The sequence below is a fragment of the Stegodyphus dumicola genome, chromosome 10, assembly GCF_044657685.1.
Source record: "Stegodyphus dumicola isolate Sdum_Otavi_A_Nest chromosome 10, ASM4465768v1".
In the NCBI taxonomy this organism is placed as follows: Eukaryota; Metazoa; Arthropoda; class Arachnida; order Araneae; family Eresidae; genus Stegodyphus; species Stegodyphus dumicola.
This window is the reverse complement of record NC_140777.1, coordinates 130465410-130481560: the sequence shown is the minus strand read 5'-3', so window position 1 is coordinate 130481560 and position 16151 is coordinate 130465410. Positions and strand designations below refer to the sequence as shown.

The window sequence follows — 16151 nt, the reverse complement described above, 5'->3', positions numbered from 1 at the left end:
TGGTTGCAATCGGCCGCACCAAACGTATATAAATATATTTATATATATATCCACTCTGTTACCCGGCTCAGTGATCTCAGTTTCTTTATTCTTATATGTTTGTAAATTGTACATTTTTTGCTTTAAAAATAATTGAATTATGTTGTTCTTATCTTCCGGTTAAGGTTTGTATGCCTTTAGTAAATCTGTATGCAATATTTTTAGAATTATCAACAATTTTAAAGTTGTTCAAGTGCCGGAAAGCCTAATAATTGTTTTGATGGCGGCCATTGCTTGTTTACATTTGAAACAGAAGAATAGTGGATTTGTTGCTAATCTAGAGATACTTAGCTTCGCAACAACGCAAGATAACGCCTTCGTTTATTATTGCGAATTAAATCATGCTTAATCCTTTCTGGAATTTTTTCGAGGAAATAAGTGTTTAAGATTTAGTAATTATTAATACAGATATTTTGAGTTTTTATGTATTTTGGCCTTATCGCTAAGTGAGAACAGAAATAATTGAATGCGAAATACTCAATCGTCTGTGAAAAACTGTTTATTTTTTGTTTTGTTTGCTTAATTTCTTTTATACATCGTTCTAGCTTTATTATAGTATTTGAGTAGAACATGTGGCAACGATTAGATAATTCTTTAAATGATATAAATTTTGTGCATTCTGAGTTATAATATGAACGAAATATAATACTGTTAAGTGAACCTAGCGCCAGAATGTCGCTATGATAAACAAATAGAACGAATTTTAAAGAATGCATTTATTCTATTGTGGTTTATGCGTTGTCGGCGAAGTAGATTTAACTCAATCCAATAAGTTTAAATGAAATGGAAGAAGAAATGCGTATAATTTAATATTCCGTACAAGGAAATCGTGTGGTGTACACATCAGATTTTTTTAAAATTAATATACTATGAAGAAGATGAGGGGATATCTGTTATTCTTTCACTTGAAAACAGTTTCAAGGCTACTGTATGATTATGTCTCACTGCTTTTCTTGCTCTGTACAGATTTCTCTAAAACTTATTTTATGGATTTATTAGTTAATCTCACTCTGCTTTTGCAAAAAATTAGAGTTACTATAGAAGAATTCGATTTCTTCCCTCTTTCTTTTTGATACATAGATTTTTCATTTACAATTTATTGCCATTCAGTCAGTCTATTGATGAATAAGAAAAGTTGTTACAACGCACTAAACAGTTTTAGTAATTTTTTAATGAGGGAGCTTTTTTAAACTAGTTATGAAGTTATAGGATGCATTCAGCAAAGCAGATTATATAAGTACTTAAACATTCTATTTTATTTGGCTTACATTCTAGGTGATTGATCTGAGCATACCGATGGAGGATTCACCTCCTTGGTTCGAGGGAGCAAGGCTTAACTTTGCAGAAAATCTCTTGAGGTTCCGAGATGATCACATAGCTTTGATATCAACAGGTAGGAGTTTCTTAACTTTTTACATTCATAATAATAAAAATTCTTTAACTAAATTAAAAGTAAAAATGCTCTATTTTATTAAATATTCTTTTATATTTCAATCTCAGAGAGTGTGCGTGTTTTTGCTTTTAGTACCTTTGAAAATTGCGGTTTAACGGTTCTTAATATGTTATATTCTTCATATGAATTTAATCCTTCAAGGTCTTATTAAGGTTCCCCAGCTATCTCTTAAGGATTTATTAAGTGATTAAATGTATCCTAAGAGTCTTTTTCGACCTGGTTCGCACACCATACATATTGAAATGTGCACATTACTCTGTTAAATCAATTGTCCCTTTTACTTCATAAGCACTTTCTTTCGAAATATGCTTAAAGATTCTATTTTGACGATAAATGGTTGGTGCAAGAAAATATATTTATTTAAATCTGGTTCCGAAATAAAACAGGATTTATAGTATGAGTGCATAATGAAACCAATCGCCTAACTTTAATCTTATTCCTAGGTTTAAAGTAATGCCATATTCCGAATACAAAGATTGCCATGCTACGAAGAAGTTGCATCCTCTAAGATGATTCAAAATCTGTAGTAAACGAGAAAAGAATGAAAATCTTCTTACTAGTCCTGCTTTAGGCGTCATGGGAGGGCCATATACTACCGTTAGAGAGTTTAAAATATTAAAACAAAAGCATGAATAATTTAAAATGCCTTAAGACGTTTTCTAGAAGTTTAAAAGTTAAAAGAGATGTAAGAGTCATTGCATCACATTGCACTTTCCACTTTTCTATCCAATACTTTAATTTGTTTCTATAATATATAACTGACTATTAATAAATTTTTTTAATATCTATCATTTATAATATATACTGGGCCTACTAGATTAAAAAATCACTATTCTCTTTTAATTGCGAATTTTTGCTGAAAGTTTGTCTTAAGAAATGCTTTTAATTTTATTCGTTTGATTTTAAATACTTTCATTGTCACTCTGTTGACTTTTGTGCAACAGACATATCACGGATAATCACGTACATCTTCTGAAACTTGTTATATAGAATTTTAATCTTGATTTCTTCTAAATGTAAAATTTATTTTAAAATCAAACTATTCTTTATTGGGACATTTATTATATGGCTTTAGAAACACCTTTTGTTAATTACGATACTGCAAATAACAATACAAACTCCAAGTGCGATAATTTAAGATACGTTTAACTATAGCTGCATGTTAGATTTAAATAAGTTTTAAACTACATCAATACATATATAAGTACAAAACAAAATATTAAAATATTAAAAAATGCGCCTTTAATACTCTTGAATCGCTCAGTATTTTTTAATTGAATACCAAGAAAATTTGAAAGATAAATTGATGATATTACATTTCCAGAATGACAATATTCTTAGAATTGGTTACCTGCGAGGCTACACAGAAAATGCGTTAGAAATCTTACATCCTGAGCAGAAGTGCACTGAGTAGGTCGAATGGTTAATAAATTCACGATAGTCGTTTATAGGACACTGGATAGTGTAACTTGATGTAATTTAAAATTTTCGGAAACTCTTATAAGACGTTTTGCAATCAGAATGCTATAAACATTTTAATACTACATATCATAATTTTATTTAAATTTTTAGCCTATGTACTGACATTACATCATTAATTTATTGGCGCAGAAACGTGTTTCGCGGGTTTCTCCAACGTTTTTGGATTGTTGTTTTATGGTGAGTTACCCAAGAGACAACTCATTACGCGGCCAAATATCGCAGATGACCTATCTTTACATGATACGTTAGATTCCCTGATTCCCTTCGTTAGATCTCCGTATTTTGGATGCATCTTTGATAATATATATTCCTCTTTGTCTTAATTTAATTACAGAAATTTCGGTTTTAGAAGATTCGAATTAGCACTGTATTTGGCATATTTTTCTCTTACTTTATTTTAGGCATTAATTCACAATGGATATTTGTATGAAAGGTAAAACTGTAGATTCCTGTTTCATAAAGAAGTAATACCTGACCGTTTAAATCCAACTTTTTAAAGTCCGGAAGAGTCACGAAGAATTAATTAATTTTCACTCGGTCTGCTGGCCTTTATCGTTAATGCATTCAAGTATTAATCATTGATTGTCTCTCACCCAAATAGTACTATATTTCGTTTACTTGCTAGGTTTAACATCTTCAGTATTATTTTACATCTGCTGAACGAAAGTGTGTATTGCAGGACATAATATTAACAGTATTTCAAAGTCTCGCGGGAGAGAAAAAAGCAATTAAAAAGCATTCATGGAAGATTCTTAGTTTGTGTAACAGCAAGCAGAACTTTAAGGAAGACACTGGGAATGTACTGTATATTCCAGGGTATAACACGCGCAATTGTAATACAAAAGATTCGATCGGAATTTGTGAAAGCGCATTTATATGGCGAATATAAAAATAATATATTTAAAAATTAAAGAATGAGCACATTTGAATTTTACATGTGCCTAGTTACTGTTACTGGCGATTGTCTAGGGCCCATTCTCAACTTTGTTCTAGGATAAGCCATTTCGTTATCTTTTTCCTCACAACATATCCATTCTTTGGCATATTAATTATTATAATTTCCTTTTTCTTCCACTCATATATGGATGAACTATTACAAGTTTCAAACATCCTTGCTGCAACGCGATTTCAAATTTTTCGCAAGTTGAATCAGTTTGCACTTTAAACTAGCACTACGTTTCGTTTGGCAGAAACCATATTTACTACGAAAAGAAATACTAACTCAACTATATTTCAGCTAAAGCAAATGCGATTTACTAAAGCCTTCGATATTCACTTTCAAATCAGGGCTTCAAATGATTACAGAAAGAGAAAACATTCACCCCTAATTACGTGAATTCGTTCTTGGCAGAAGTACATTCGTATCCCAAATTATTTCTTCCTTTCCTCGAAAACCCTATAATAACATTCTTGTGCACATTCGCATTGAATACAAATCACTTTCTTTGCAGAATTATTTACTCTGTCAAGCATTTATCCCCCCTCACACACATCCATACACACATATTATTCCCCTTATAGCTTGTCAGTTCAGCATATTATTATTCAAAAGCCTGCCAAAAATCTTCGAATGAACACCTTCAAAAGATAACAGCCCACCAGCGGCCGAGCGGTAAAGTCGCTGAACACTGGTAGTTCGGTCCGAGGTTCGAATCCCGCGAACGGGCTGGCTGCATGGGCGTTTTCGTGGTTTTCCCCATGTGTAACGTGTATACGAGCCAGTTTCCCTTAGAAAGTCCTCCACGAAGGCATCCCTCCTCTTAGGCAGATAGCCCTCGAGGCTTTGCCATTAATCACACACACACACACTCAAAAGATAACAGCTTCTAACACGTATCTTTAAGGTTTTTCACAACGAATAGAGTGTGCGTTATATATGACAAATATGCCTAAAAATTAAAAAACATAGTTTTAAATTATAGAGGCGCGTTATACACCGATGCACGTTTTAGGCGGAATTATATGGTACATGGAATGCTGAATGATGATTATTGTTTTAATAATATTGTAATTCTTATGAATTTAGTTAAAAAATTCTGGTAGAATCATTATCTATAAATTTTAATACGATATTACCATTTGAAAATGCAAGAACTATTTTCATATTATTCTCTCTTTATTATTATATTAATTATTTATACAACTGTTTGTTTCTTGTTATTAATTAATTTATTATTTTTCCCTGAGGTGAGGAAAGTGGAGTGACAAGGACTACATATGCTGAAATGTATGAAGAGGCCACATTATATGCTGCAGCTCTCCGGAAGTTTGGATTGAAAAAGGGAGATATTGCGGCTTGTACGTAGCTTGAATGTTCTTTCTTTGAAGCTCGGTGTTAAAAAATTATATATGTTAAAAAAATTTAATTAAATATGTTAAAAATTACTTTTTAATTATTCATCGAATTTTTAGATGGAAAATATATGACCGCATACGTTTCTGAAATTGATGTAACATGTTTAATACTGTATGTTAAAGGTCATGAATGTGTTCTGAAACCTATAGAAATTTCAAAAATTATAAAAGTCAAACAACTAGGCGTATTTGCAAACGACAGCAGTTAATAAAAATGAAGAGCGAAAGAAGGGGGGATATTTTAGCAAGTGGTTATTATTTCATTCACGATTTCACTGAGAGACGCGCTTTATTAGATTAGCATATGGATATTGTACTGAAATAGCATCTATGGCTGGAAATCCTGAATAATTAATTTTTGATATGTAACTGATTTCTTACATGTGAATGAAATCAAGGTAGTATTAATTATTTAATCTTTTTCAATACTGCTTTGGCTATGATTATTACTGTAACAGTGGCACAACACGACATTTCGCGGGAACTTGGAAGCCTTATGACGCTGACTTTGACCCTGGCTATAGATGGCTAAATATTTACTTCCAATATTAATTCTGCCCGTCTTTCTTCCCTACCACGCGCTGCATTATATCTATTTCATTATAGTAAATCCTTGGATTACTTACCAATATCTGAATCCCTCTGCATTTGATAAGCTAATAACTTATTTAATGAAGTGTATTGTTAATATTAAATTTTGTGCTTACCTGTGGAGGTTATATTTCAAAAGTACACTGCAAAAAAAGGGGGAGACAGTTCTATATCTTCCATTCTACTAGGCCGATTGACGAAATTCTACTTGCGTTCTTCATGTCTCGAAAACGCGACTTAGGATGCATTAGATTTATATATAGCTTTGTTCTAATATGAGCATTTTGACACAAAATCGGACTTTTTTAAATGTCATGCCAATTCATTTCCATATTTCGAATCTACGATTCAAATTATGCCAAACTGCCAAGTTTTGTACAAATCGCACAAGTAGTTTTTCTGCCTAACCCTCGTTGATGCCAATGCAGTTGCCAGCCAAAGACTAATCGGTCAAGTTAAAGGAAACTCCATCCCGGAATTGAACTGTGACAGAGCCATATCGACTATCATAACCAGACTTAGGACAAATCACTTAAAAGGGATGAGGATTTCTGCAGACAGTGACAAGACAGTGGGATGTCATCTGGGCAATGAGGACAAATGTTGGTGTAACGGACAGCGTAGTTACACCAACATTTGTCCTCATTGCCCAGATGACATCCCACTGTCTTGCCATCACATCTTCAGCTTCCCAGCAATCCAGGCCAGACTGTTTAACATCGGCATTGAAGACCCAGTAGACCTACTTTATACTGATAGAGCTGCCGAGGTTGCCCAAAGCTGTCTTTGACAGCTTTGAAGCTATATAATTGTACTTTGTCATAGACACGACATCATCATCAAAACAATTAGCTCTCAAAATCTTAGCTCCTCATTGTTAATTGAATTTGGTATATATTTATTAATATCTCTTTTTTTTATTAAACTTACTTGATCATTACTTCCAGAATTCGAAATTTAGGCTTAATTCGCACATTTTTATGATTTATTTTTTAAATTTGTATTTTAAAATATTTTTTATAAATATTTCGAAAAACGTTTTACCATCATCTTGAAGTAGATCTATTTCTAAGCGTACCTGCAAAAAATTAGAGTTCTTATTCAAAATTTCCTACGATATGCGTGAAGTTACGTATTGGAAAGTTTTGAAATTTGGTATGTTTGTTTTAAGCGATAATAACGCAAAATGTGATTTACGCACTTTGTCAAAATTATTTGAAAGTATGAAAGATGATAATTTTTTTCTGCTCGTGTACAAAGAAAAAAGGGAAAGGAAAATATAAATTAGGATGTGCGATAGATTAATTATTTTTGAAGCAAACTGAAAAAAAAATGTGCCAAGATAAAGCCATAATTTGAGTCGTAGAATCGAAATATGGAAAAACATGGGTATGCTAATTCAGAAAAAGTCCGATTTTATGTCAAAATACCTATGTTATAACAAGGCTATATATAAATACACTATATATATATTAAGTCGCGCTTTCGAGAAACGAAAAATGCAATTTGAATTTCCTCATTCGGCCCACTAGAACGGAAGATATAGAACTGTCCCTCACCTTTTTTTTTTCTTTTTTTTTTTGTGCGGTGTACATCCAACGACATGTTACAGATTAATATCTATACTAAAAACTTTCTTCTAATCTCACTTAAATATATTAATTCTAATGATTTCTATTGTAAAAAAATACATATATTATATATTTTATATTTAATATTTTATTTTGTACTTCTAAAAGCAAAATAAAGTTGAACTAGTTTTTAGAAAGTCTTGAAAATGGAAATTGGTTAAATAATGAGTTTTAATTTTAAACCTTTGATATACACTGAAATTTATGATTCTAGGCTACATGTCTAATAGAAAAGAAGCAGTTTTCTCCATGCTTGGTGTGACGAGCATCGGAGCTATTTTTACAGGAGCTTTGCCGCAGTTAGGGGCTCAGGTAAGCGTTTATTTAATAACGAAATTTTCTTTTAGATATGATTCCAACATTTCACAGAAGATTAGTCTAATTGATGACAACTGTACGTTGTTTTCTTCTTCATGTATTAATAATAAAACATCAGACTCATAATGACAACAAGATGTTGTTTATTTATGGCAGTTGCAAAATAAAATTGTTGTTAAATAATTATTTGGTTGATTAAGAGGAAGCAAATAATAATGTGGTATTTATTTACATCAAGCTTAACTATGCTAAAATTCAAATTCTTCTGTGTTTCAAATAAATTCACAAGAAAAGCAAGTAAAAATGTCTCCGTAAGTTACTTTTTTTTAATTACACAACTTAATACTATATTATCCCCCTTAAAAAGCGTTTAATATTGCTTTAAAGTATTTCAAAAAGAATATTCAAAAGAAGGTTTCAAAAAAGGAGGTCTTCCAAAGAGAAGATTTCTCTTTATCACATTGCAAAAATGTGTTACATATTATATAATACAGGAAAAAATATACAGATTATATTATAAAGATTATAAATATAAAGAAGAATACTTGCAATACTGCCATGCTAGCGTTATGAACTACAGCAAGTAGCCCTTGAACCTTATGAAAGAGTGCTTTCGCTTATACCACATGCTAGTTTAATACCTAGCATATTTTAAACTAAACAAACCAGCGCAAAGTTAACCAATACACAAATAAAAGAGATTTATAGGTCCCATAAGCCGGAGCGGTCCAGTTTTGGTATAGAATAATAATAATAATAAAATATTAACAAAAATTAATAATAATTTTATTAAATATTTAAAAATATATTAATGATTTTAATAATATAGAATATTTAAGATATTTTTTTAAGTAATATTAATCAGTTTCTTCATAATAACTGATAAAATAATAAAATTTGATTTACTGCTATGGTACTATACCCAATGCATAGTATGCATGTGCTACGTTTACCGTTTTCTCTTTTTACACGGTAAACATGTTCCGCACAATACCAATAATACAATGAAAAAAGGATATTAAAAAAATCTCTAAGCTTTCAGATTTGACATTAAGCCCAAAGAGACAATCATAATCATGAACTTTAATAATCTCATATTTTGATGCTCCTATACAAAATGTGCACATGTAATACAAATGTATCAGTTCATAATTTACATTTATAACTTTATGAACTGGACAGGACGTTTGAAATCATTTACTGCTTTTAATATACGAATTGTTACATGGTTTGAAACATATCAGATTGAAATGAAAAAAATTTAAAGAAATCATTTAGATTATTGAAGTTCAAAATAAAATATTAAGACTTTCTTGGAAGATTTAGAAAAACACTTAGACATAAATCCTGTTATAATAAATATATAACTTTATATATAACAAATATATAACAAGGACTTTATAATAAATATATAACAAGGACATTTTGTTATTACATTTCAGGCAGTCATCAATCGTTTCAGGTTGGTAAAGCCTAGGATACTTTTCACAATGGACAGGTATCAACATAATAAGGAAGAAATTGAAATGCTATCAAAATTAGTACGGATATCTGAAGGTAAGGAAAATGAACGACAAAAACTGTACATTTAAAATCTTTATTTAAGTTGAAATTTATTTGTAAAGATTAAAACTGTTTACACTGAGAGATTAACATATAGAATAAGAAAAAAAATAAAATCTTTTTTTAGAACTTATAATACATACAGCATAGTTGTTTTAAACCCACGAGGATATTTATGCACTTACATGGCCCATTCAAAACTGAATCAGAAATTCTTAATTAATAAAATGTTGCCTAAAGTTTTATGTGAAAGTATATGAAGAATACATTACACAATGTTTACGGACACTGCCAAAATGCATCTGTAGTTACACTGTTATTTCTATAAAATGATTTATAGGTAATAAAGTATTAAAAAAGAATGTCATTTTGAACCCCAAATATATTTTCTCCAGCTTGTGTTTGCAGTTAAAATTACACTAAGCCAAGATTGTGCTCATTCATATTTAAATTAATTTAGAATAATAAATCTTAAATATTTTTATATCCATTCAAACGTAATAAATATTCTTCAGTTGCTACGAGAGGAATCTTATTATTTTCATCTGTACAGATACGTTTAAATATTACATTTACAACGGTAAATTATAAAACTCATGCAATAGGAATATAGAGAATATTAAAGGAATTATTAAAAATCAATCTAAATATCAAGTAATATGTATTAAATAAACTACGAGAGAGATATATTTTGTACAATAAAACATAAATCTATATAGGTCTTAGTTACAGAAGAATCGCTATATAAAATCCCACTCCTTTCAACTAATTGTGGTGCATTGATTTAAAAAAAATGCTTTTGGATAACCTTATTTATTTTCATTAAATTCAGAAATGGCTTATTCTTTGCACACATAATTTTCAATAATAATGTTAGTTTTTAACTCATTTAAAATCTCACATTATTTTCAACATTTCCATTTTTAACGTGTTTTGCATTTAAATTTCATTAAAAAGAAACACTCATATGCAATTGCCCAAACAAATAGCATTTCACTCAATAACCTACATTTGGCGATTTCAGATGTCATGGATGGTAAGAAAGGAACCTTGTAATGGAATAGAAAAAATGTACTTTCAATGCATTTTAAGAAATTTTTAATCATTTATTGAAATATTTTTTACATCCGTTTACTTTTACAAGTTTACTTATATCCCAAAGATTCTGTTTAGCCCAAACTGAATTGATACTGTTGCGTACTTACGGGTTTACAATAGAATGAATGCATACTGCTCTGATGATAAAATTTATTATGTCAAAAGAAATACACCAGAGTTTTGGAATATTCCACAAAAATACTATTACAGATGTTCACAGTATCAAAAGGTACACTACGGGAGAAAAAAAGGACATTTCTATAGCTCCCCTTCTACTGGGTCGACTGACGAAATTCAAACTGCGTTCTCCATGTCGCAAAAGCTTGACTTAGGATATGCGTATATTAATACACAACGTTGTTCCAACATAGCTACTTTGACACGAAATCGCACTTTTTCTGAAATAATATACCAGTTTTTCCCCTTATTTTGAGTCTAAGACTCAAAATATGCCTAAATATAAAATTTTGTAATTTTTGGTGAGAAATTTAAGAATTTATCTTAGCGTATTTTTTTCAGTTTCAGCCAAGTACAATTCACTTGGCGAACTTCTTTTAAATGTATAGCAACCCATTCTCTTTTCCTTTTTTCATTGTCCACGAGCGGAAAAAAGTCATCGTTCATAATTTCAAATAATTTTAACAAAGTGCGTAAACCACATTTTCGTCATTATCTCTTATAATAAATACGCCAAATTTCGAAACTCGCCAAAATGCAAATTCACGTATATTTTGAAGGAAAGTTTGAAGAAAAAACTCTAATTTTTTGCAGGTGCGCTTAGAAATGCATCTACTTTAAGATGATGGCAAAAGTTTTATAGGTTATAATTTAAAATTTTTTTCAAAAAATTTATAAAAATACAGATTTTAAAAATAAATCATAAAAAATGGGCGAATTTTATGTGGAATGAATCTATATTTCGAAATATGAAAAGAAGAATAAAATAAGTTTAATAAAGAAAGAGATATTAATAAATATATTGTTGCGTGCATACTAATGAACTAAATGCGCAAGTCCGATGAAAAATGAACAAAAATGTATTATTATCACAACAAATGAAACAAAATGTTTAAATTTACCTCTGATATTCGTTCAGAATTACAATATCTTACAGTAGTTATCTTTTAACAACTCAGACGTTCAACAGAACTTAATTCAAAACAGCTAGAGAAAGCTAATCCACGAATTCGCTACAGTCAACAAGAGCCGTTTTCTAAAAAAACCTTCTTAATAACTAAATAACGGAGAGAGAAATCGAAATCGAAATCGAGTCAATGGCTAGGCGGCAATTAGTAGCCAACCGCTACTTTAACCGTCTCTGTTGGTAAATTGCCCAAAGTCGTTGGTACTTAAGTTTTTATTAAGGCGATTTACGCCGCGCCAACTAGGCGAAACTTGTCAAATTTTGTGAAATTTTGAGACTCCGAGCAAAGCAGCTTACGCGTGCAATGAGAAATATTGGATATATTAATAATTATCAAGTTTTGAAACAGGTTATCCAGATTGGAATAATTAAACTAATATCGCGATCTAAATGAAGACAAATGGCACAACTAAGTGCAACAGATTAGCTAAACAAAATATTCAAATTCATCGTTGCTGTAAAACACAGATTGGACAGTGGTAGTCAGGTGGGGGTCACCCTCCCGTGAACTGTCCACAGCCAATGCATCTTGAAATAACGAAGTGAGAGTTTTTTATGTTGCTTTTATATAAGCTTTTTAAATGCGCGAGAATTTTCTGGTATTTTCTCGAAATCAAAAAGAGATATTTATTTATTAAATGTTAAATGCACGTGCTCTTGCATTTTTAATTTTTCCGGGTTAGTTTTTCTTTGATATTCGTCACGCGCTGCACTGCTCTCAACTTATAATTCATCTATTATTAAGTATTTAAATGCCAAATCCATAAGAATATATCAAATTCAATTAACACTGAGGAGCTAAAATTTTAAGAGTTAATTTTTTAAAAACTGCTAGTGCAATTTTTGCAAAACTTGGCAGTTTGGCATAATTTAAGTTACAGAATCGAAATATAGAAAACGATTGGCATGGCACTTCAGAAAAATTCCGATTTTGTGATAAAAGTGTTATATTAGAACAGTGAGATATATAAAACTAATGCATATCCTAAGTCACGCTTTCGAGACATGGAAAAAGAAAGTTGAATTTCGTCCGGCCCAGTAAGAACGGGAGATATAAACTGTTCGTTTTTATTCCAAATGGGCTTTGTCCCTGAAGGACTATTGTTTTCGTTTTGCAATTTTGCGTTGAATCACTATAAACGGCGAATCACTTTTCAAAATGTTGCCACCAAATGTTAGAGTACTGCATTTCAAGAAATTAAATAATGACAAATCTTCATAAATGTATGTATATTTCTCGCATTGTGATAAAACAACGGTACCTAGAGCCATCGAATTTTGAATGCCGTAATCCTCCTACTAATATTCCAAATTTCAAATTTCAAATTTCAAATTTGGAATTCCAAATTTCAAATTTGGAAGACCAAATTTGAAATTTGGAATTTAATATCGATTTCCTATTTTGTAAAACTTTAACGAATTTTGATTAACGAATTCAAAGATTTCAAAGCGAGCCATGGCAACGTTGTACAGAAAAACACTTTTATCTCCAGCGCGCGAGCCTCTGTATCGATAATTCTAAAGGATATGCTCATTTTAAAACTATTTTGCGATATTGCTTTTGAACTGAATCTTATGGTTTAAGTGCGAAGAACGTGATATTTGACAAATAAATGTTAAAAAAAATGTTAAAAAACGCCCCTTTAACGTAATTTAAAATCTTTAACCTTTCAGACTTTTTAATCTTTTTTTTTTTTTTTTTTTCTTTTTTGCGCAGAACGCAATCAGTAGTTACACTTCAAACTACTAAAAACATTAAACACAATACAAGTCAAAGCGCATCTAACGCAAAGCTAATTCGGTGATTTCTCAATACTCCGACCTTATGCTGAACTAATAATCCACAACAACAACTACTCAGGACAGATGCTCTCCCCAGTCTTTACTGTCTGTCTACGAGAAGAATAGTTCCCGCCATAGTGTCTGGCGGGTGGCGGTCGCTATAGCAACAAGGCTAGTACATTTCAAATAGGGTCGAAGCAAGAAATGCTTTATTGTTATTTTGTTTTGGGCGACTGTTGGCTGAGGGAAAAAGAGTTATCTTTCGTCTTCAAGACACCCCTACGTAAAATGGGTCAAAGCATCTTTCTATGGCAACAGGCAGCTGCAGACTAACTGGTGAAAGCTTTTCTTAGGATAGAAAGACTGTACCCGCTGAGATATTTTTAGTACTTTCTGCTTCTCGAAATAACTGGAAGGAATATGAGTGCCAAATACAGTTATACGAAACATCAACTACAATTATTCAATTACAATATCTATTACGATGATTCAGCGACAGGACTCAAATGTTACAAACCGAAATGCTCACTGAGTTTGGCGACTCTTCGCAATTAAACACCACATTTGGCGACAAAAATTAGTCGCCAAAATCGTTGCCAGTTTGGTGATATCTCGTAAAATTAGATTGGAATTAGATAGATAACCCATTGTTAAATGGACTTGCATTCTTACTTTTTCACTTCCGTATTCTTACTTTCGCTGCTTTACATTTTATTATTACATTATGCAAAAGGTACACAACAACTTCACATATCATTTCACTAAAAGTGAAATATGCTATCGTCACGCAAATATACAGCTAAAATCGTTGCCAGTTATACATGCAAATATACATGCGAAATATACATGCAAATATACACGCAATATACTATGGAAATATACATGCAAATATACTATGGTCACGCATGCATATCATAAAATAGGACTGCATATTTACTTTTAAATTATAGAAAAATTGTGATTTACCGCCTTTCCACATTAGTTATTCCATCTTATTCTAGATTACTTCACCATTTCTTAATTAAGTTTTCAGATTAGCGAAACTCACTTCAACCATTTATTGTATAGTTAAAAAATTTCTAACAATAATATAAAAGCTTTATTTATTATGAGAAATTTTATTCCATAATAGAGTATTAATTTGTGATACTGAATTAAATATATAACGAAGGGCTTTTTGGAGAATTTATAAAAGGATTTAAGAAGTGCAGAATACGTTGTGGTATTGAGCTTCATTGAAAGAGCAAAATTTCCAGCAAATAAAATATTTTCACGTGAATTTTGAAATTACTGTATTTAATTTATAACGTTGCGCGCCTCCAACTTGCACGCAACCAAGAGGTGACTGTGACAACTGGATAAGATACAGAATCTTGTGAAGGGTTTAAGTCCCTTTTTATTCAACGTAATAAATTACAGTTGCGTGCTCTTGACGCTCACAGACTGCGCCTACTTGGCGGTCAAATAAAAATAATAACCTGAAAAGAAACTAAAGACAAGATTCTAACTACGAGGCTCTCTAAAATAACTAACTCACCGCGTTTTACAATACCGCTGCTAATTCAGCAGACTTGAAGCTCACTGGAACGATTACCACTACTTCCCGCCAAGCACATAGGCCGAAACGCGGGGTTCTTCAATTTCTCGCTAACTACCTCCGCGCTCATGAAGTAAGAATATCACACCGAACTCGTTTCCTTCTATTTAAATCAGAATACTTCCGCTGATAATTTGAATCCTTGCGCGTTCTACTAAAATTTACATATACTGGCATTGGCAGTTCCAGCGGAAAGTAGGGCTTGACAGGAAAGATAGTTTAAACTTAAAATAAATGTTAGTTAAAATAAATATAAACCCTACATTTGCCGCTGCCAGAATTTGGAAAACTTGGAAGCAGGTCCTACAAACGACCTGTTGTAAGTTTCTCTAATTCTGAACTAACTGGCGAGAACCTCGTTTACACAAAAAAAAAAAAAAAAAAAAAAAAAAAAAAAAATCTTATGTAACAAATTGTATACTACAATTCTGCTGATCGTTGTAAAGCTCTCTTCTTACAGCAACTTTTCCTGGACTTCATCAATCAATCTTGGTCTTACCTTCCAGCATCTGGAAGGAATAAGTATCAGTATCTTTCTACATACATTATAATTTACACTTTCTTGACACAATAAATTTTTGTTTTTAACGATTCGTTTTTCTTACTTATTGCTTAATTCACATTCATTCAATTTTTCAAGCATTAATTTAACTTTACCCTGGCTCTCCACCGTGTGTGGTGTCAAACGGGAATATTCGTGTTTTAGTCTTACAACACTTCCCCTAACCACCATGATTTGTTAGAATTCAACGACCAAATAGACACACCTTACTCGATATTCTACAACTCAATGAGCTACTTTAATAGTCTTAAAAATTCAAAAGTAGGTGGAGAACCCTACAAAACACATTCATTCTAACTTCCCCCTCATTCATCTTTAAACATGCAGGCTTTCGCTCTAAAGCATGACTTTATCTACAATTTACTACTTAAATTTTGACTTCATTGCTTTTAAGCATTCACTTTTAGCATCTACAATTTTATGCTTCTAGACTAAATTCTACTTTTACATAACATTCAAGTATTTACATACATTTACAAAATTTTAATACATATGCTTTTTACAATTTACCATAAAATGAATAAGAGAAAATAAAT

The 16151-nt window shown here is 31.3% G+C and overlaps 1 protein-coding gene across 1 annotated transcript in view; it reads left to right on the top strand.

Moving 5' to 3' along the window:
- The window catches only part of LOC118200426 (acetoacetyl-CoA synthetase-like), a 71716-nt gene that overhangs the window by 9717 nt on the left and 45848 nt on the right, over positions 1-16151 (top strand). Inside the window, exons 4-7 of the mRNA XM_085825548.1 lie at positions 1315-1432; positions 5162-5272; positions 7766-7863; positions 9312-9426. Of these exons, the coding sequence (XP_085681674.1) occupies positions 1315-1432; positions 5162-5272; positions 7766-7863; positions 9312-9426 (442 nt within the window). The remainder of the gene's footprint in view (positions 1-1314; positions 1433-5161; positions 5273-7765; positions 7864-9311; positions 9427-16151) is intronic.